Source organism: Phocoena phocoena, chromosome X (genome assembly GCF_963924675.1).
Source record: "Phocoena phocoena chromosome X, mPhoPho1.1, whole genome shotgun sequence".
Classification (NCBI taxonomy): Eukaryota; Metazoa; Chordata; class Mammalia; order Artiodactyla; family Phocoenidae; genus Phocoena; species Phocoena phocoena.
This window is the reverse complement of record NC_089240.1, coordinates 65,226,288-65,250,203: the sequence shown is the minus strand read 5'-3', so window position 1 is coordinate 65,250,203 and position 23,916 is coordinate 65,226,288. Positions and strand designations below refer to the sequence as shown.

The following is a 23,916-nucleotide window of genomic DNA, read 5'->3' as shown; positions in this document are numbered from 1 at the left end:
AGTTTACCCATTTAAAGTGTACAATTAAATGGTTTTTAGTACATTTTCAGAGTTGTGTAACTATCACCATAGTCAATTTTCGAACATATTAATCAACACCAAAGAAACCCTGTACCCTTTAGCTGTCACTCTGCTAACCCCCTTTCTACCTCTTTACCCCTAAGCAATCACTAATCTACTTTGTTTGTATGATTGACCTATTCTGGATCTTTCATATAAACAGAGTCATATAATATGTGGTCTTTTGTGACTGGCTTCATTCGCATAGCATGTTTTTAAGGTTCATCCAAGTTGTAGCAAGTGTCAGTGCTGTATTCCTTTTTGTGGCCTAATAATATTCCATTTCATGGATAATACCCACATTTTGATTATTCATTAATTCATAGATATTTGAGTTGTTTTCTCCTTTTGGCTATTGTGAATAGTGCTGCTATGAACATTCATATACAAGTTTTCATTTCTTTAAACATCTGTTTTTAATTCTTTTGAATATTTAGTTAGGAATGGAATTATTGGGCCATTTGGCAATTCTAAGTTTAATGTATTGAGGATCCACCAAACTCTTTTCTACACTGGCTGCACTATTTTACATTCTCAAGAAGTAGTGTTCAAGGGTTCTGATTTCCCCACATCTTCACCAACACTTGTTTTTGTTGCTGCTGTTGTTGAATTATAGCCATCCTAGTGAGTGTGAAATGGTATCTCATTTTGATTTTGATTTGTATTTCTCTAATGACTAATAATGTTGACCATTTTTTCATGGCCATTTGTATATCTTTGGAAAAATGTTTATTCAGGTCCTTTGCCCATTTGTCTTTTTGTTATTGAGTTGAAAGACTTAAAAAAATTATTTTTAATTAAAAAAATTTTTTCTGCATACCAGGCCCTTATCAGATACATGCCTTATAAATATTTTCTCATTCTTTTCGTTGTCTTTTCATTCTCTTGGTAGTATTCTTTGATGCGGAAAAGATTTTCAGTTTGATGAAGACCAATTTTATTTTTTTTCTTTTGTTACTTATGCCTTTAGTGTTATATCTAAGAAACCATTGCCAAATCCAAGTCTATGACTATTTACCCCTATGTTTCCTTCAAAGAATTATATAGTTTTAGCTCTTACAGTTAGTTCTTTCATGCATTTTGAGTTAATTTTTACATTTGGTATGAGGTAAAGGTCCAACTTCAGTCTACCAGTTGAGAAGACTGTTCTTTCCCCATTCACTGTTCATGGTACCCTTGCTAAAAATTAGTTGACCAAAGAGACAGGTTTATTTCTTGACTGAGTTTTATTCCATTGATCTGTATGTCATTCCTCATGCTAGTAGCAGTCTTGATTACCTTTACTTTGAACATAAGTTTTGAAAGTGTGCATCCTCCTACTTTGTTCCTCTTCAAGATTTTTTTGGCTATTCTGGGTCCCTTGCAATTCCATATGAATTCTAGAATTAGCTTGTAAATTTTACAGAGAAGTCAGCTTGGATTCTGATAGTGATTGCATTGAATCTGTAGTTCATTTTAGGAAGTATTGCCTTCTTAACAATGTTAAGTCTTCTGATCTATGAACATGGGATGTTTTACCATTTATTTAGGTCTTTAATTTCTTTCACTGATGTTTTATAGTTTTCAGTGTATGCATTTTGCATTTCTTATGTTAAATTTATTTTATTCTTTTTGATAGTATTGTAAATGGAATTGTGCTCTTTTAGTTTTAGATTCTTCATTGCAAATGTATAAATTAAGTCTTTCATAATAACTCATTTATTAGTTCAAATAGTGTTTTGTGGATTTTTAAAGGATTTTCCTTATACAAGATCATGTCATCTGCAGATAGAGATAATTTACTTTTTCCTTTACAATGTGGATTACTTTTATTTGTTTTTCTTGACCATTTCCGTCCTTAGAACCTTTAGTATGGTGTTGAATTAAAGTGACAAAACCAGGGCTTCCCTGGTGGTGCAGTGGTTGAGAGTCTGCCTGCCGATGCAGGGGACACGGGTTCGTGCCCCGGTCCGGGAAGATCCCACATGCCGCAAAGCGGCTGGGCCCGTGAGCCATGGCCACTGAGCCTGCGCGTCCGGAGCCTGTGCTCCGCAATGGGAGAGGCCACAACAGTGAGAGGCCCGCGTACCGCAAAAAAAAAAAAATAAAAATAAAGTGACAAAACCAGAGATCCTTTTCTTTTTCCTAATCTTAGAGGGAAAGCATCTGATCTTTCACCATTCTGTATGGTGTTATTTGTATTTTTTTCATAAATATCATTTATCATGTTGTGGAAGTTCCTTGTATCAGTATTTCCAGTTTTTTGAGTGTGTTTTTCTTATCATGAATGTGTATTGAACATTGTCAAATGGTTTCTTTGTGTCTACTGAGATGATCATGTGGGGGTTTTATTTTTATTAATTCGTTAGTTTTAGATTTTTTTCAGGAATAATTTATTCTTATATACTTTAAGATGTATCCTAAGACTTTTAAATGTTTTTTTTTTTTTTTTTTGCGGTACGCGGGCTCTCAGCGCTGTGGCCCCTCCCATTGCAGAGCACAGGCTCCAGACGTGCAGGCTCAGCGGCCATGGCTCACGGGCCCAGCTGCTCCGCGGCACGTGGGATCCTCCCAGACTGGGGCACAAACCCGCGTCCCCTGCATCAGCAGGCAGACTCTCAACCACTGCGCCACCAGGGAAGCCCTAAACTTTTAATATTATTTAAAAGGAAAACAATTGAAACACATCCTGTTTGTAGGAATATCATTAATAAAACTAGATCATTTATTCCAGAAATCCTTAATATTTGAATCTTGTAGGATATTACAGTCCTTAGGACATAAACAAAATTTGACTTGATGAGACATACTTACTTTTGCTGTTTTGTTTGTTTGTTTTAGTCCAAATTCTCAAAGGAGTAGATTTTTTTAATTGAAGTATAGTTGATTTATAATATTATATTAGTTTCAGGTGTATAGCATAGTGATTCAGTATTTTTGCAGATTATACTTCATTAAAAGTTTTATAAAATAATGGCTGTAATTCCCTGTGCTATACAATACCCCTGTCGCTTATTTATTTTATACATAGTAGTTGGTATCTTTTAATCCCTTATGCCTCCCTTACGCCTCCTCTCTTGCTTCTCCCCACTGGTAACCACTAGTTTGTTTTCTATATCTCTGAGTCTGTTTCTGTTTTGCAATATACCTTTGTATGTGTTATTTTTTATATTTTACATATAAGTGATATTATACAGTATCTGTCTTTCTCTCTCTGAATTATTTCACTAAGCATAATATTCCCTAGGTCCATCCATGTTGCTGAAAATGGCAGAATTTCATTCTTTTACTTATGGCTGAGTAATATTCCTCTGTGTGTGTGTGTGTGTGTGTGTGTGTGTGTGTGCGCGCGCGCACGCGCCACATCTTCTTTATCCATTTGTCCATTGATGGACACTTGGGCTGCTTCCATATCTTGACTACTGCTGTGTACATGTATGTGTCTACCTGTATGTGTTTGAATTAGTGTTTTCAGGTTTTCTGATATATACCCAGGAGTGGAATCGCTGGATGATATGGTGGTTCTATTTTTAGTTTTTTGAGGAACCTCCATACTGTTTTCCATAGTGGTTGCACCAGTTTACATTCCCACCAACAGTATACAAAGGGTTTCCTTTTCTTCACATCCTCGCCAACATTTGTTATTTGTAGATTTTTTGATGATAGCCATTCTGGCAGGTGAGAGGTGATATCTCATTGTGAGTTTGATATGCATTTCTCTAATAATTAGCTATGTTGAACATCTTTTCATGTCCCTGTCAGCCATCTCTTTGTCCTCTTTGGAAAAATGTCTGTTCAGGTCTTCCACCCATTTTTTGATACTGTTGTTTGTTTGTTGATATTTAGTTGTATGAACTGTGTGTATATTTTGGATATTAACCCCTTGTTGGTCATATTGTTTGCTAATATTTTCTCCCATTCTGTGGGTTTTCTTTTCGTTTTGTCAATGGTTTCCTTTGCTGTGCAAAAGCTTTTAAGTTTAACTAAGTCTGATTTGTTTATTTTTGCTTTTATTTATTTTGCCTTAGGAAATAGATCCAAGAAAATATTTTTACACTTTATGTCAAAGAGTGTTCTGCCTGTGTTCTCTTCTAGAAGTTGTATGGTTTCAGGTCTTACATTTAGGTCTTTAATCCATTTAAAGTTGATTTTTTTATACAGTGTGAGGAAATGTTCTAATCTCATTGTACATGTAGCTGTCCAGTTTTCCCAGCCCCACTTACCAAAGAGACTGACTTTTCTCCATATATATTCTTGCTTCCCTTGTTGTAGATTAATTTACCATAGGTATGTGGATTTATTTCTGGGCTCTCTATTCTGTTCCATTGATCTATGCATCTGTTTTTCTGCCAGTACCACACTGTTTTGATTACTGTGTAGCTTTGTAGTATAGTCTGAAGTCTGAAAGGGTGATACCTCCAGTTTTGTTCTTTTTTTTCTCAGGATTGCTTTGGCAATTTGGGGTCCTGTGGTTCCATATGAATTTTAGGGATTATCTATTCTAGTTCTGTGAAAAATGTCCTGAGTATTTTGATGGGGATTGCATTAAGTCTGTAGATTGCTTTGGGTAGTATGGCCATTGGATCAGAAGAATTACCATTACTAAAATGACCATACTACCAAGAAGCATCTTTTAAACTAACGTACTGAATTTAACTAAAAAGTTTGCTGAAAGACATAAATCTCAGTGTTGTCAACTTGTTTTATATTAAGACTCTAGGGTGTGATGATATGAATTTTGCTTGGAGTGGAAGTAGTAGTATTATGTTTGCAGTTACAGAATTAGAAAGAAAAAAAATTAGAGTGGAAATTATGTATGATAAAATATAAAAGTGTCATAAGTACTTTATCCATTGGTGTTTTAGTATGAATGTCAGGCTTGGGTAAAATTTTACCGCACTGTGCAAATGTTGACATGTCTGATCAGTGTTTAACTTATAAAATCACAGTTCTTTACTTGTACATACATGCTCACAAATATGTAATTGTCATGAAATAGGAACATATGCTGATATTTGTGGCTAAATCATAGAATATTTTTGGCACATAAATAGGCATTCTGTAAATATTTGTTCAGTAAATGAATAAACGTGTTCTATGTCTCTGGTTTTTATCTGTTTAGTATCAACTTGTTGATAACTAGGTGGGAAACCTGGTCATTTATAGATTTAATTAAAAAGAAGCTTCATGAGCATAATACAGCTTAATCATACTTTTGAAAGTTTTATAGGATTCTAATCAAGGAAATATTTTCAGACATTTACATGTAGATGAAATACTTTTGAAAAGTACCTTTGCTATTCAATATCTGTTGGAAGGAAATCTGTAGTGAATTTATTTGTAATACAATGAATTATCCCTTGATTTTAAAAATTTGTCTTGCTATGCAAATTGACTATATATGACCAGCTTTTTTTTTTTTAATTTTTAAAAAATTTTTGGCTGTGTTGGGTCTTTGTTGCTGTGCGCAGGCTTTCTCTAGTTGCAGTGAGTGGGGGCTACTCTTCATTGCGGTGCACGGGCTTCTCATTGTGGTGGCTTCTCTTGTTGCAGAGCATGGGCTCTAGGCACCCGGGCTTCAGGAGTTGTGGCTCATGGGCTCTGGAGCGCAGGCTCAATAGTTGTGGTGCACAGGCTTAGTTTCTCTGCGGCATGTGGGATCTTCCTGGACCAGGGCTCAAACCCGTGTCCCCTGCATTGGCAGGTGGATTCTTAACCACTGTGCCACCAGGGAAGGCCTATGACCAGCTTTTAAATGGCAAGCAAGAAAGAAAACCTTTTAGTACTAGGATAACAATATATGTCTCTTTTTTCTTTTCTTTTTGAATTTTCAGGTGAAGGGAAGTGGCTCCGAAACATAGACTATTACCGTTTAGATGGTTCTACAACTGCTCAATCAAGGAAAAAATGGGCTGAAGAATTTAATGATGAAACTAATGTGAGGTAGGAAGCATTTCTGAATGGATAGATAGTTTTTTAAAAATCATATTAAATCTACATATAGTAAAATTTACTCTTTTTAGTGTCTACTACTATAATTTTTGACAAATGCAAGATGTAGTCAAGATATAAAATGGTTTCATCACCCCTTAGGAAATTCACTTATGGAATCATACAATTTGTAGCCTTTTCAGTCTCACTTTTTTCACATGGCAAAATGCATTTGAGATTCATCCACATTGTTGCATATGTCAATAGCTTGCTCCTTTTTATTGTTGAGTAGTATTCCCTTGTATGGTTGTGTCCATTGTATGGATGTATGGTTTGTTTTCATTATATGGACATATTCGTTGTGTGAATGAGTAGTTTGTTTAACCATTTCCATTTGAGAGACATTGGAATCGTTTCCAGGTTTTGAAATGAAAATTGAAGGTGCTTTAAACATTCATGTATAAGTTTTGTGTGACCATAGATATTTATCCAAGTGAAATGAAAATCCAGGAGTGCAATTGCCGGGTTATATGGTAAATTTATGTTTAGCTTTGTAGGAAATTGCCAAACTGTTTTCCAAAGTGGTTGTACAATTTTGCATTCCCACCAGCAATGTTATGAGGGTTTCAGTTGTTCTGTGTCCTTGGTATTATCATATTTAAAAATAAAAAAATTTACCCATTCTAATAGGTATGTAATGGAATCTCATGTGATTTTAATTTGCATTTCCCTAATGTTAGTTGATGTCAAGCATCATTTTATGTGCTTATTGGCCATTTTAATATCATCTTTGGTGATACATCTGTTAGAGTGTCTTAAGGTTAACGAGGTATTCTTGATCTCTTTACTTATTCTAATAATTTGAATAATATACTTTAAACAACTGCAGGTAGAGGTTGTGTTATATAGGTGATGTTGATGTTGCTTTTAACTATCAGCAATTACATACTTGAACTGCATTTGGAAGAGAAAAATTTATGTGTATACATACATATAAACATTTGCACACACACATACACGTTGAAAGCATTGCCTTTAAGAAAGTGATGAAGAGATGGGGTGAGTTTAATGCAAAGATGGCTAAGATATGACTTACTAAATGTTCTAAAGTATGAAAGGTATTATATTTTGTGTGTAAAATGTGTTTTAATTCTAACAGAGTCCTGAACTACACCTAGGGTTAAAACTAGGGAAATTCCAGTTAGACCATAGGAGGAGTATATTCTTATTAGGTATTTAAAATCTGTAGAGTCTGGGAGAGCTTACAAAGGGATTGTTCGAGTACAGTAAAGTTACTTTAAAAATGATTACATAACTTTTTAAAGAATAAGTACATTTTTATATTTTGTTTGCCATGTTTTAAACAATTATTATTTGTGCATGAGTGTGAAGAAGTAATTTTATTGAGTTATCCTAGTCTAATTTGTCAAATTTAATCCAAACGTTTGGCTTGCTCAGTTTCCCAAATTTGTAAATATCGTGATAGCATATGATTTGTCCCATAATAGTCATATTTGATAACTAATAGGGAACAACATTGAAATGTGGATGTTGAGCTGTCAGCTTGGCTTTTTCACTAACAAATTAAGCCTCCTAAACATATGCCAGAAAGTGTCTCTGATTCAGATTCATCATGTATATATATATATACACACACATACACATATCACTCACACACACACACACACACACACACACACACACACACACACACACGCTCCATGGATTTGAGGGGTTACTCTTGAGTAGCTAAATCTGTAAACTTGTCTGGATTAAATTCACAAATGTGAGAGATTATGTCTGTTTTTCTACCTATCTTCTGTTTTCTCATGACTCAGTAATGTTCAGAAATAGAATATAATTCTGTTTATTGTTAACCAGTTAGAAAGACACATTAAAATAAGTTTTAAGATAGTGACTTAATGTTGTCTTATGTGGCGAGGAAGCAGTTTTAACAGTCTCAGGGCCCTTTTTTTTTTACTTTATTTTATTTATATTTATTTATATGTTTATTTTATTTAGAGTCAAAGGAACTTACAGAGACAGTATAGAGAGGTACTGTGACCCTTTCACCTAATTTCTCCTAATGGTTACATCTTACCTATGATATCAAAACCAAGAAATTGGCACTGTTTCAATGTGTGTGTATATCTATGTTTTTTTTAATCACATATGTAGAGATTCCTGTAAGCATGACTGCAGTCAAGGTACAGAAATATTCTATCACCACAGAGAATCCTCTCTTTCTGACCTTTTACAGTCATACCCATTCTGACCACCAACGTTGCCACAATCCCTAACTCCTGGCAATAACTCATTTGTTCTCCATCTTTATAATTGTCATATCAAGACTGTTATATAAATTATATCATAGTATATGTGACCATTTGAGATTGGCCTTTTTCACTCAGCATAATGCCCTTTAGTTTCATTCAAGTTGTTGTGTATATCAATAGTTCATTCCTTTTTACTACATAGTCGTATTCAATGGATTGGATGTACCAGCTTGTATAATACAAACTGAATGTCTACTGCAGGGCATTTTGTTCATTTCCAGGTTTGGCTATTACAAATAAAGCTGCTATGAACATTGTGTACAGGTTTTGTGTGGACCTAAGTTTTCATTTCTCTAGGATAAATGCCCAGGAGTGCGATTTCTAGTTTACATGGTAAGTGATTATTTCATTTTTTAAGAAACTACCAAACTGTTTTACAGAGTGGCTGCACCGTTTTACCTTCCCTTCAGTAAAGTGTGAGAGATCAAGTTTCTCTGCATCCTCACCAACGTTTGATTTTATCACTGTTTTTTATCTTGGCTGTTTTCATAGGTGTGTAGTGGTATCTTGTGGTCTTAATTTGCATTTCCCTGGTGGCTGGTTATTTTGAACATTTTTTTCATGTGTTTATTTATCATCTGTATATGCTCTTTGGTGAAATGTTTCTTCACATCTTTTGCCCATTTTCTAACTGGATTGTTTGCTTTTTTATTGTTGAATGTTGAAAATCCTTTGTATAATTTAGGTATGAGTAATTTTTCATATGTGGTTTGCAAATATTTTCTCCCAGTCTATGGGTTGTCTTTTCATTTCCTTCACAAGGTCTTTCACAGAGCAAAACTTTTTAATTTTGGTGAAATCTAGTTTGTCAGTTTTTGTTTTAGTCATGCTTTTGTTGTCAAGTCTAAGAATTGTTCCCTAAGCCCTAGGTCCTGAAGATTTTCTCCTATGTTATTTTCTAAAAGGTTTATGGCTTTACCTTTTATATTTAAGTATAAGGTACATTTTAAATTAATTTTTGTATAAGATGTGAGATTTCGGTTGAGTTCACTTTTCTTTTTCTTTCTTTTTTTTTTGCCTGTGGATGTCTAATTGCTCCAGCACCATTTGTTGAAAAAGCCATCCTTTCTCTACCAAATTGCTTTTGCATTTTTGTGAAAAATCATTTGGCTATACTTCTGTGGGACTATTTTTTGGTTCTAGTCCATTGGTCCATATATCTGTCCTTCTGCCATTACCACATAGTCTTGATTATTGTAGCTATGTAATAGGCCTTAGTATCAAGTCAATATCTCCCACTTTATTCTACTTTTTCCAAGTTGTTTTAGCTAGTCTAATATCTTTGCCTTTATATATAAACTTTAGAATCCTCTTGTCTAATCTATAAAAATCTTGCAAGAATTATTAGAAATTGCATTACACCTGTCATCAGTTTGGGGAGAATTGATATCTTTACTATATTGAGTCTCCCATGAACATAGTATCTCTGTTTATGTAGATCTTTGATGTTTTTAATCACTGTTTTATAATTTTCAGCATGTAAGTCCTATATATGTTTTGTTAGATTTACACTTAAATATTTCATTTTTGGGGAATTGTAAGTGATATTGTATTTTTAATTTTACTTTTCACATGTTCGTTGGTAGTATGTAGAAATGCAGTTGATTTTTGTGTTGATGTTTTACCTGTGATCTTGCTGAACTCATTTATTTGTTCTAGGAGTTTGTTTTATAGATTCCTTGAGATTTTCTCCTAGACCATTATGTCATCTGCAAGTAAGGATAGTTTTATTTCTTCCTTTCCGATCTGAATGTAGTTTGTTTCCTTTTCTTGCCTTGTTGCACTGGCTAGAACTTCAGTAACATGTTGAATAGCAGTGATGAGAGTGGATATCCTTGCCTTCTTGATCTTAAGAGAAGAGCATTCAGTGTTGATAACTGTGATATAGCTGTAGATTTTTTGTAGATACTCTTTATTAAGTTGAAGTTCCCTGCTATTCATCTCTATTCGTAGTTTGCTAAGAGTTTTTACTATGAATGGATGTATAATTTTGTCACATGCTTTTTCTTTCTCATTTAATTTGATAAATATTTTTTTTTCCTTTAGCCTGTTAACATGGTATATTACATAGCTTGATTTTCAAGCTGAACATCCTTGCATCCCTGGAATAAAACCCATTTGGTCATGATGTATAATTCTTTTTACATAGTGCTGGCTTCTATTTGCTGATATTTTGTTGGGGAATATTTATGAGATATTGGTCTGTATCCAGTTGTTTTTATACTGTCTTTGTCTAATTTTGGTATCAGGATGGTATTGGCCTCATAAAATGTGTTGAGAAGTGTTCCCCCTTCTGTTTTCTGAAAGAGATGTGTAGAATTTGTGTTAATTAATCTTAAATTTTTGGTAGAATTTGCCAGTGAAACTTTCAGACCTTGGAAATTTCTTTTTTTGTGAGTTTTTAAATCATTAATTCAATTTCCTTAATTGTTATAGGACTATTCAAATTATCTATTTCATATTGAATGAGTTGTGATAGTTTGTGTTTTTTGAGGAATTGGTTCATTTCAAATTTATGTATAGAACTGCTCATAGCATTCCCTTATTATCCTTTTGATGGCTTTAGGATCTATAGTGATAGCTTCTGTTTCATTCATGGTATTGGTAATTGTGTATTCTCTTGTTTTTGTCAGTCTTGCTAGAGGTTTGTCAATTTTATTGATCTTTTCAAAGAACCAGCTTTTTATTTAATTGATTTTCTCTATTTTTTCTTTCTGTTTTCAGTTTCAACTTGTTTTGACTTAGTTTGCTCGTTTTCTACTTCCTTGAGGTGGAACCTCAAATTACTCATTTAAGACTTTTCCTCTTTTCTAATATAAGCATTTAGTGCTGTAAATTTCCCTTTCAGCACTGCTTTAGCTGGCATACAAATTTTGATGTGTTTTATTTTCATTTCCATTCAGTTCAGTGTATTTTTTCTTTTGAGACTTCTATTTTGAGTCATAGCTAGAAGTATACTGTTAATTTCCAAGCATTTGGAGATTTCTGTTATTTTTCTGTTATTGATTTCTAGTTTGATTCAGTTCTGTTCAGAGAATATACTCTATGATTTCAGTTTTTAACTTTGTTATTTTTTGCTTAATGGATCAAGATATAGAACATCTTGGTATATCATACATGGGCCCTTGAAAACAATGCATTTTTTGCAGTTGTTGACCAGAGTTTCCTATAAATGTTGATCAGATCCTGTTATTTAATGGGGTGGTTGTATTCTTCTTTATGTCCAGTTGGTTATTGATTTTTGAGAGAGGAGGTTTGAAACCTCCAACTATAATTGTGGATTTGTCTGTTTCTCAAGGTTTTTACTTCTCATATTTTCAGCTCTGTTGTTTACTGTATACACATTTATGTCCCTCACTATTACTTATAATTTTCTTTGGTCTGAAACATACTTTATTTCATGCTAATATAGCCACTCCTTTATTTTGATTGATGTTTACTTGTTATATCTTTTTTCATCCTTTTACTTTCAACCTACCTATTTTGTTATATTTGAAGTGAGTTTCTTGTAGACAGCGTATGGTTGCGTTATTTTTTTTTTTACCCATTCTGTTAATCTCTTTCTTTTAAATGGTGCATATAGACCATTTACAATTTTTTTTACTGAGGTATAATTGGCATATAACATTATATTAGTTTCAGGTGTACAACCATGTACATTTAATACAGAGCCTGAGGCTGCCATTTTAGTTTTTGTTCAGTTTGTTCTATTTCATTCTGTTTTCTTTTGCTTCTGATTTCTTTTCCTACCCTTCCTGTGGGTTACTTTTACAATTTCTGGAATTCCATTTTGATTCCTCTATAATGTTTTTTAGTGTATCTTTGTATAACTTTTATAGTGGTTGTTCTAAGTATTATACGTACATAACTGATCATAGTCTACCGGTGTCATCATTTTACCATTTTGATTGAAGTGTAGAAACCTTTGCTCCTTTTTTTCCCTTTATAATTATCTTAAATGTTTTCTTTACATAAATAGATTAGGAACCATAATAATTTTTTCTTCAACCATCAAATATAATTTAGAAAACTTAAGAGAAGGAAAATCTATTTTATTCACTCATAATTTTTGTTCTTTTCATTTTTGTTTCCTCCTTCCTAATGTTTCATATTTCTTTTATAATTTCCTTTTTAAAAAAAAAAAAGAAGAGAACTTCCTTTAGCCATTCTTTTAGGGCAGATCTACTGGCAACAAATTTTCTGATTACCCTCATTTGACAATTTGTTGATTTTCCCATCATTTTTGAAGAATATCTTAACTGGGTATAGAATTCTGAGTTGGCAGTTCTCTTCTTTTAGCACTTGAAAAATGTGCCACTTCCTCCTAGCCTCCATGATTTCTTAAAACTGGCTATTTTTACAAGTTTGGCTTTTTTAGATTCTACATGTAAGTGATACCATAAAATCCTTGTCTTTGTCTCACTTATCTCACTTAGCATAATGTACTCATGGTTTATCTGTTGTCACATATGGCAAGATATCCTTCTTGGCTGAATAATATTCCATGGTATATATATCCCACATCTTTTTCATTCATTCATCCACTGATGGGCACTTAGGTTGTTTTGGTATCTTGGCTGTTGTGAATAATGCTGCAGTAAACATGACTGTGCAGGTATTTCTTTGACATCCTGTATTAATTTCTTTTGCATATATACCCAGAAGTGGAATTGCTGGATAATGTGGTAGTTCTATTTTTAATTTTTTGAGGAACCTCCATGTTGTTTTCCATAGTGGCTGAACTAATTAGTGATACAGAGAATATTTTATTATAATCATCAAACTTGCTAAGAGGCTAGAACTTAATTATTCCAACCACTAAAAAGAAATAATTATGTAACCTCGGAATCTAATTGTCACTACAATGGCAATCATATTACAATATATAAATGTATGAAATTAACATGTTGTATACCTTAATTTTATACAAAGTTATTATGTCAGATATATTTTAATTTTTAAAAAACCTGCTGTTTTTCAAATTGGCTTTTTCTCCTGTCATTAAGGTCTTGTTTCTCTCTCACTTCTTTCAAGAGTTTTTCTTTATCTTAGATTTTAGAAGTTTGACTGTGGTGTGTCCTGGCATGGATTTCTTTGGTTTTACGTTGTGTTTCATTCAGCTTCTTAAATTTCTACGTTTGTGTTTCTTGCTAAATTTTGGTAATTTTCAGCTGTTATTTCTTTGAATACCTTTATAGCCTGTTCTTTTTTTCTCTTCTCCTTTTAGGACTCTGATGACAAGACTGTTAGATCTTTATTATAGTCCTATAGGTCCCAGAGTCTCTGTTATTTCTTTCTTTTCTTTTTTTTTTTTGATTTTTGTTATTCAGATTGGGTCATTTCTGTTCTTCTGTTTTCAAAGTTCATTGAATCTTCTCTACATTCTACTGTTGAGCCTATCTATTGAGTTTTTTGTTACTGTACTTTTCAGTTCTAAAATTTCCATTTTGTTCTTCTGTATGGGTTGTGTTATAACTCCTGATTCTCCAATAGACCTCCTTTGATACCAACCCAGTAGTGGGGGAGAGGATTTTTCTTATAACCACTGGGTGGGGGTGGATATCCTGGATCCCTGTGTGGTCTTATCTGACACTGCTGGGCTGGTGGGAGGACTTGGTTAACTCAAACTTATCTGACAGCACTGTCTGGCAGTATGCCTTGTTACAACTACATGAGGGTAGAAGTTTGGGCTTCCCACTCAGCCTTTAGTGACAGGAGTGGAGGTACACTGCATTTTTTCTGTACCATTTGACTGGAGTCAAACGGTTGTTGTTTTAAAGCTCTCTGTCTTACTAGTCTGCCTTTCATTTGGTCCTTTTGCTAGAGAGAGAAGACTTTTCTTGGAGATTTATTTTGACAGCACACACTGATATTTCCAGATTGCTGGGCTCTTCAACACTCAGTCTGGAATATATGAGGCAAAAAGAAAGCCTGTGGAACTCACTGCCATGTTCTGTCTTAGGTCCCAAGCCAGTATGCTTCCTTCTCCTCACTTTTCAGAAAAATCTTATGTTCACTTTATATATAATATCCAGGCATTTTAGCTGTACTTATGGTGAGGAATAGGGAACAGCATGTCTGTTCCATCTTTCCAGAATTGGAAGTCCCAACATTACACTTTTAAAGAATTATATCTGTCTTAGAGTAAACATATGCATGTGCTTGTGTTGTGTATGTATGTCTAGAAGTGGGATTGCTACATAATAGGTATGTGCATATTCAGCTTTAGCTTACACTGCCAAAACATTTTTCCAAAATGGTAGTACCAATTTGCACTCCAGCTAGTAGAGTACCTGTTTCATTTGTTATCTGTCCTCACTATCAATTGATGATGTCTGTTTTTTCTTTCCTTTTTTTTTTTTTTTTTTTTTTTTGCGGTACGTGGGCCTCTCACTGTTGTGGCCTTTCCCATTGCGGAGCACAGGCTCTGGACGCGCAGGCTCAGTGGCCATGGCTCATGGGCCCAGCTGCTCCGCGGCATGTGGGATCCTCCCTGTCTGGGGCACGAACCTGTGTCTCCCGCATCGGCAGGTGGACTCCCAACCACTGCGCCACCAGGGAAGCCCCTGATGTCTGTTTCTTTAAGCCATTGTCATAGATATGTAGCAATAAGGCTTCATAGTCTTAATCTGTATTTTCCTGATAACTAATTCACAGTAGCTCATAGATGTCAGTGTTGAAGCTAAAACATAAAGGTTTTAGAAGGCAAACAGCATGGAGTATTCTCCTGATCTGTAGTGGGAAATTTTTCATAAACAGGGCACACAAACTACTAACAATAAAAGGAAAGATTGATAAGGTGAGCTTCATTAAAATTAAGAACTTCTGTTCAGATTTTCGCACTAGGAACTCTGGTCTGCAGCACCCAGGGCAAGGCTTCTGCACGCCACAGTCTACGAGCAAGTGAAACTAGACGAAGCACAAAGGAAAAGAGAAAAAAGCTGTGTGGCTGACAGGGTCTTCGTGCCCCGGCTGGGTGTCAGGCCTGTGCCTCTGAGGTGGGAGAGCCAAGTTCAGGACATTGGACCACAAGAGACCTCCCAGCCCCACATAATATGAATCGGTGAGAGCTCTCCCAGAGATCTCCATCTCAACGCTAAGACCCAGCTCCACTCAGCAACCAGCAAGCTCCAGTGCTGGACACCGCATTCCAAATAACTAGAAAGACAGGAACACAGCCCCACCCATTAGCAGAGAGGCTGCCTAAAATCATAATAAGGTCACAGACACCCCAAAACACACCACCAGACACAGTCCTGCCCACCAGAAAGACAAGATCCAGCCTCATTCACCGGAACACAGGCACCAGTCCCCTCCACCAGGCAGCCTACACAAGCCACTGAACCAACCGTAGCCACTGGGGACAGACACCAAAAACAACAGGAACTATGCACCTGCAGCCTTCAAAAAGGAGACCCCAAACACAGTTAGTTAGAGATGACAGAGAAATATGCATCAGGTGAAGGAGCAAGGTAAAAACCCACCAGACCAAACAAATGAAGAGGAAATAGGCAGTCTACCTGAAAAAGAATTCAGAGTAATGATAGGAAGGATGATCCAAAATCTGGGAAACAGAATGAGAAAATACAAGAAACGTTTAACAAGGACGTAGAAAAACTAAAGAGCAAACAATGATGAACAACACAATAAATGAAATTAAAAATTCTCTAGAAGGAATCAATAGCAGGATAACTGAGGCAGAAGAGCAGATAAGTGACCTGGAAGATAAAATAGTGGTAATAACTACTGCAGATCAGAATAAAGAAAAAAAGAATGGGGCTTTGCTTTTGGCGCAGCGGTTAAGAATCCACCTGCCAATGCAGGGGACATGGGTTGAGCCCTGGTCTGGGAAGATCCCACAGGCCACGGAGCAACTAAGCCCGTGGGCCACAACTACTGAGCCTGCGCTCTAGAGCCCGCAAGGCACAACTACTGAAGCCTGTGTGCCTAGAGCCCGTGTTCCACAACAAGAGAAGCCACCTCAATGAGAAGCCCACACAGTGCAATGAAGACCCGATGCAGCCAAAAATAAATAAATTGAAAAAGAAAAAAGGAATGAAAAGAATTGAGAACAGTCTCAGAGACCTCTGGGATAACATTAAATATACCAACATTCAAATTATAGGGGTCCCAGAAGAAGAAGAGAAAAAGAAAGGGACTGAGAAAATATTTGGCGAGATTATAGTTGAAAACTTCCCTAATATGGGAAAGGAAATTGTCAATCAAGTCGAGGAAGTGCAGGGAGTCCAATGCAGGATAAATCCAAGGAGAAATACGCCAAGACACATATTAATCAAACTATCAAAAATTAAATACAGGGCTTCCCTGGTGGCGCAGTGGTTGAGAGTCCGCCTGCCGATGCAGGGGACACGGGTTCGTGCCCCGGTCCGGGAAGATCCCACATGCCGCGGAGCGGCTGGGCCCATGAGCCATGGCCGCTGAGCCTGCGCGTCCGGATCCTGTGCTCCGCAACGGGAAAGGCCACAGCAGTGAGAGGCACGCGTACTGCAAAAAAAAAAAAAAATTAAATACAAAGAAAAAATCTTAAAAGCAGCAAGGGAAAAGCAACAAATAACATAAATGGGAATGCCTGTAAGGTTAACAGCTGATCTTTCAGCAGAAACTCTGCAAGCCAGAAGGGACTGGCAGGACATATTTAAAGTGATGAGAGGGAAAAACCTACAACCAGGATTACTCTACCCAGCAAGGATCTCATTCAGATTTGACAGAGAAATTAAAACCTTTACAGACAAGCAAAAGCTGAGAGAGTTCAGCACCACCAAACCAGCTTTACAACAAATGCTAAAGGAACTTCCCTAGGCAGGAAACATAAGAGAAGGAAAAGACCTACAATAACAAACCGAAAACAATTAAGAAAATGGTAATAGGAACATACATATTGGTAATTATCTTAAATGTAAATGGATTAAATGCTCCCACCAAAGGACATAGACTGGCTGAATGGATTAAAAAACAAGACCCATATATATGCTATCTACAAGAGACCCACTTCAGACCTAGGGACACATACAGACTGAAAATGAGGGTATGGAAAAAGATATTCCATGCAAATGGAAATCACAAGAAAGCTGGAGTAACAATTCTCATATGAGACAAAATAGACTTTAAAATAAAGACTACTACAAGAGACAAAAAGGACACTACATAATGATCAAGGGATCAATCCAAGAATAAGATATAACAATTGTAAATATTTATGCACCCAGCATAGGAGCATCTCAATACATAAGGCAGATGCTAACGGACATAAAAGGGGAAATCGACAGTAACACAATCATAGTAGGGGACTTTAACACCCCACTTTCACCAATGGATAGATCATCCAAAATGAAAATCAATAACAAAACACAAGCTTTAAATGATACATTAAACAAGATGGACTTAATTGATATTTATAGGACATTCCACCCCAAAAGAACAGAATACGTTTTCTTCTCAAGTGCGCATGGAACATTCTCCAGGATAGACCATATCTTGGGGCACAAATCTAGCCTTGGTAAATTTAAGAAAATTGAAATCATATAAAGTATCTTTTCCAACCACCACGCTATGAGATTAGGTATCAATTATAGGGAAAAAACTGGAAAAAATACAAATGCCTGGAGGCTAAACAGTACACTACTAAATAACCAAGAGATCACTGAAAAAATCAAAGAGGAAATCAGAAAGTACCTAGAAACAAATGGCAATGAAAACACGTTGACCCAACACCTATGGGATGCAGCAAAAGCAGTTCTAAGAGTGAAGTTTATAGCAATACAATCCTACCTCAAGAAACAAGAAACATCTCAAATAAATAACCTAACCGTACACCTAAAGCAATTAGAGAAAGAAGAACAAGAAAAACCCAAAGTTATCAGAAGGAAAGAAATCATAAAAATCAGATCAGAAATAAATGAAAAAGAAATGAAGGAAACAGCAGCAAAGATAAATAAAACTAAAAGGTAGTTGTTTGAGAAGCTAAACAGATTGACAAACCATTAGCCAGACTCATCAAGAAAAAAAGGGAGAAGACTCAAATCAACAGGATTAGAAGTCAAAAGGAGAAGTCACAATGACACTGCAGAAATACGAAGGATCATGAGAGATTACTGCAGGCAACTATATGCCAATAAAATGGACAACCTGGAAGAAACAGACAAATTCTAAGGAAAGCACAACCTTCTGAGACTGACCCAGGAAGAAATAGGAAGTATAAACAGACGAATCACAAGCACTGAAATTGAGACTGTGATTAAAAATCTTGCAACAAACAAAAGCCCAGGACCAGATGGCTTCACAGGCGAATTCTCTCAAACATTTAGAGAAGAGATAACACCTATCCTTTTCAAACTCTTCCAAAATATAGCAGAGGGAGGAACACTCCCAAACGCGTTTGAGGAGGCCATCATCACCCTGATACCAATACCAGACAAAGACGTCACAAAAAAAGAAAACTACAGGCCAGTATCGCTAATGAACATAGATGCAAAAATTCTCAACAAAATACTAGCAAACAGATTCCAGCAGCACATTAAAAGGATCATACACCATGATCAAGTGGGGTTTATCCCAGGAATGCAAAGATTCTTCAATATATGCAACTCAATCATTGTGATACACCATATTAACAAATTGAAGGATAAAAACCATATGATCATCTCAACAGATGCAGAAAAAGCTTTCTGCAAAATTCAACACCTATTTATCATAAAAACTCTCCAGAAAGTAGGCATAGAGGGATCCTACCTCAACATAGTAAAGGCCATGTATGACAGACCCAGGGCCAACATCGTTCTCAATGGTGAAAAACTGAAACCATTTCCACTAAGATCAGGAACAAGACAAAGTTGCCCATCCTCACCACTTTTATTTAATATAGTTTTGGAAGCTTTAGGCACAGCGTTCAGAGAAGAAAAAAAAATAAAAGGAATCCAAATCGGAAAAGAAGAAGTAAAACTGTTCAGTGTTTGCGGATGACATGATACTATACATAGAGAATCCGAAATATGCTACCAGAAATCTAGAGCTAATCAACGAATTTGGTAAAGTAGCAGGATACAAAATTAATGCACGGAAATCTCTGGCATTCCTATACATTAATGATGAAATATCTGAAAGTGAAATTAAGGAAACATTCCCATTTACCATTGCAACCAAAAGAGTAAAACACCTAGGAATAAACCTACCTAAGGAGAAAAAAGACCTGTAGCAGAAAACTATAAGACAGAAAACTATAAGACACTGATGAAAGAAATTAAAGATGATACAAACAGATGGAGAGATATACCACGTTCTTGGATTGGAAGAATCAACATTGTGAAAATGAGTATATAATCCAAAGCAATCTACAGATTTGTGCAATCCCTTTCAGACTACCAATGGCATTTTTCACAGAACTAGAACAAAAAATTTCACAATTTTTTTGGAAACACAAAAGACACCGAATAGCCAAAACAATCTTGAGAAAGAAAAACGGAGCTGGAGGAATCAGGCTCTCTGACTTCAGACTGTACTACAAAGCTACAGTAATCAAGACAGTATGGTACTGACACAAAAACAGACATATGGATCAATGGAACAGGATAGAAAGCCCAGGGGTAAACCCACGCACATATGGTCACGTTATCTTTGATAGAGGAGGCCAGAATATACAATGGAGAAAAGACAGCCTCTTCCATAAGTGGTTTGGGGAAAACTGGACAGCTACATGTAAAAGAATGAAATTAGAACACTTCCTATCACCATACACAAAAATTAAACTCACCATGGATTAAAGAGCTAAATGTAAGGCCAGACACTATAAAACTCTTAGGGGAAAACATAGGCAGAACACTGTATGACATAAATCACAGCAAGATCCTTTTTGACCCACCTCCTAGAGACATGGAAATAAACAAATGGGACCTAATGAAATTTAAAATCTTTGCACATCAAAGGAAACCATAAACAAGTCAAAAAGTCAACCCTCAGAATGGGAGAAAATATTTGCAAATGAAGCAACTGACAAAGGACTAATCTCCAAAATTTATAAGCAGCTTATGCAGCTCAATATCAAAAAAACAGCCCAATCCAAAAATGGGCAGAAGACCTAAATAACCATTTCTCCAAAGAAGATATACAGATTGCCAAAAAGCACATGAAAGGATGCTCAACATCACTAATCATTAGAGAAATGCAAGTCAAAACTACAATGAGGTATTACCTCACACCAGTCAGAATGGCCATCATCAAAAAATCTACAAACAGTAAATGCTGGAGAGGGTGTGGAGAAAAGGGAACCCTCTTGCACTGTTGGTGTGAATATAAATTGATACAGCCACTATGGAGAACAGTATGGAGGTTCCTTAAGAAACTAAACGTAGAACTACTGTATGACCCAACAATCCCATTACTAGGCATATACCCTGAGAAAACCATAATTCAAAAAGAGTCATGTACCACAATGTTCATTTCAGCGCTGTTTACTGTAGCCAGGACATGGAAGCAACATAAGTGCCCAGCGACAGACGAATGGATAGAGAAGATGTGGCGCATATACACAATGGAATGTTAGCAGCCATCAAAAGAAATGAAATTGAGTTATTTATAATGAGGTGGATTGATCTAGAGTCTGTCATACAGAGTGAAGTAAGTCAGAAAGAGAAAAACAAATACTGTATGCTAAGATATATATATGGAATGTAGAAAACAGTACTGATGAACTTAGTGACATGGCAGGAATCAAGATGCAGATGTAGAGAATGGACTTGAGGACACGGGGAGGGGGAAGGGTAAGCTGAGACGAAGTGAGCGAGTGGCCTTGACATATATACACTACCAAATGTAAAATAGATAGCTAGTGGGAAGCAGCCGTATAGCACCAGGAGATCACCTTGGTGCTTTGTGACCACCTAGAGGAGTGGGATAGGGAGGGTGGGAGGGAGAAGCAAGAGGGAGGGGATATGGAGATATATGTGTACATTTAGCTGATTCACTTTGTTACACAGCACCAACTAACACAACTTTGTAAAGCTATTATATTCCAATAAAGATGTTAGAAAAACGAGAAATATAAATTCTTGTGTTCCAACGTAGCAGGTTATCTATCAGTTTTTTTTTTCTTGAATACATTCTTCCTGGTGCCCTCTGTCTACTTGATCATATTTTTCTTACCTCAGTACCTAGCATCTATCTAACTTCTCTTCTTACATTTGTTACATTATATTGTAATTGCATATCAGTCTCCGCTACTACACTCAGCTCCTTGGGCAGTGCCCTTCATTTTGATGCAGTTAGTGCTCATAACAGTAGTGAACAGAATATATTTTTTTGAGTTGTACATAAATTTTCTACATTTACTGAGAAATCTATAAATACGTTGAATACATTTTAAACATGTGGTTTCCATATTTATCTTTATTCCTAAATAGACTGTTTCGTTTTACTGCAGTAAGATTCTTCTTGTGCATGTAAATCATCAACCTGACTCCTTAGACATGTCTATTTTTCAGTGAGTGAGTAATGAATTCTCTGAACTCTTGATTGTTCATAAAACTGCCTTAGAATAAAGAAGTCATATCATAAATAAGATATATGTGTAGCACTCATTACTAAACATTTATTTTGTATTTTCATTTTCAGAGGGCGCTTGTTTATCATTTCAACCAAAGCAGGATCTCTTGGAATTAATCTGGTAGCTGCTAATCGAGTGATTATATTTGATGCTTCTTGGAATCCGTCTTATGACATCCAAAGTATATTCAGAGTTTATCGCTTTGGGCAAACTAAACCTGTGTATGTATATAGGTTCTTAGCTCAGGTAGGTTTATCATTTACATTCTCTCTCTCTCTCTTTTTTTTTTTTTTTTTGCAGTACACGGGCCTCTCACTGTTGTGGCCTCTCCCGTTGTGGAGCACAGGCTCCGGACGCGGAGGCTCAGTGGTCATGGCTCACAGGCCCAGCCGCTTCACGGCATGTGGGATCCTTCCGGACCGGGGCACAAACCCTTGTCCCCTGCATCGGCAGGTGGACTCTCAACCACTGTGCCACCAGGGAAGCCCTACATTCTCTTTTTAATATTGAAAGATTGGGTGGAACTGATCATATTTCTATATGAATGTCATATATAATATATTGGCATTTTAGTTATTAACTTTTTGTCCTGAAGTTATGGAAAGTAAGACTTAAATTACATAAAGACAGTTTATAGTGATTGTTGAGAGCTTATTGTATTCCATTGGAAAGGAATTAAACTGTTCTCTTGCATTCTTACATCAGTAACCTCCTAAAATCTTATTTCATGTACTCTTTTATTCTGTTTACCTTGGTATCTGACTGCTCTCCTGCTTCCACCAAGTACAGAATTATTTAAAGCAACAAATGAATGCATATTGGTGAAAAATTTAGAATTTTTCTTTTTTGCCAATGTAAACTACTTTGAACATAAAAATCTCTCATGAATTAAACAGCATTGTACATAAAATTTGCTTCATGGCAGTATATCACTATGAAGTTCTGCTGTTTTGTAGTAACCAATAACCTATATTTCTTCGTGTTTAAGTTTCATGTTTACAAAATTTATTTATTTGCATATTGTTCATTCTTTTTTGCAAAGGGAACCATGGAAGATAAGATTTATGATCGGCAAGTAACTAAGCAGTCACTGTCTTTTCGAGTTGTTGATCAACAGCAAGTTGAACGTCATTTTACCATGAATGAGCTTACTGAACTTTATACCTTTGAGCCAGACTTGTTAGATGACCCTAATTCAGAAAAGAAGAAGAAAAGGGATACTCCCATGCTGCCAAAGGTAAACATCTTTAAATTGTTAGCTTAAAAAAAGAAACTAACGTGGACCAAGGAAATTTTATTCCTACTATGAAAGTTATTCATCTAAGGCTATATTTCAGAATTTTTCAAAGAGAATAAAACTGTATTTAAATGAGAGGTCAATTCTCCACATAACACCACAAAAGATAGTGTAATCTGAAACACATATTTTATGCCAATAAAAAATTCAGCCCTGCAGAAAAGGGTTTCTGAGTAGAAACCTTAAAGGAAATAGTATGGTTCTCTTTTAATAATCTCCAGTAGAGGGCATACATAATTTTAATAATTATATATGAGATTTAATTGTCTCTTCCTTAACATTTTTTGTTGTCATATAGCAATTAAGAATCAGCAAATAAAAGTGTCTCCTACTTGATATTTTTCACTGTCATAAAGTAAGTAGGACTTTCACATTTCCAAGTGTGAAAGTCCTCTCATTTTATAGATGGGGAAACTTAGGGTTAGAGGCATTCGATGACTTGCCCAGTTTTTACCTAATAAGTGGCAGAGACAGGAATAGTCTATTCCTATAGCCATAGGAATACATCTGTCTTCTGGTCCATTGTTCTTGGATAAGAAAACAGTATTTAATATTAATAAAGAAATTTAATATGGTAGATACCATTTTGACCCTACTGAACATGCGAGAAAACTGTATGTTCTCTGATCTAAATAAAGAGTTTATATATTTAAACCTATTCTGATTATTTAAAATGTAATTTTGGGGGGAGATTATTGGGGGAGGTGCTGTTCCTGTTGTCTTGGTTTCAAATTTAAGCACTTAATGTTCCATGTAGC

At 35.7% G+C, this 23,916-nt stretch overlaps 1 protein-coding gene across 2 annotated transcripts in view; it reads left to right on the top strand.

The window, feature by feature from the left end:
• ATRX (ATRX chromatin remodeler) overlaps nucleotides 1-23,916 on the top strand; it is a 243,199-nt gene that overhangs the window by 185,944 nt on the left and 33,339 nt on the right. For both annotated transcript variants that reach the window (XM_065900087.1, XM_065900088.1), the window contains 3 exons: nucleotides 5,874-5,982; nucleotides 21,930-22,107; nucleotides 22,904-23,098. In XM_065900087.1, the coding sequence (XP_065756159.1) occupies nucleotides 5,874-5,982; nucleotides 21,930-22,107; nucleotides 22,904-23,098 (482 nt within the window). The remainder of the gene's footprint in view (nucleotides 1-5,873; nucleotides 5,983-21,929; nucleotides 22,108-22,903; nucleotides 23,099-23,916) is intronic.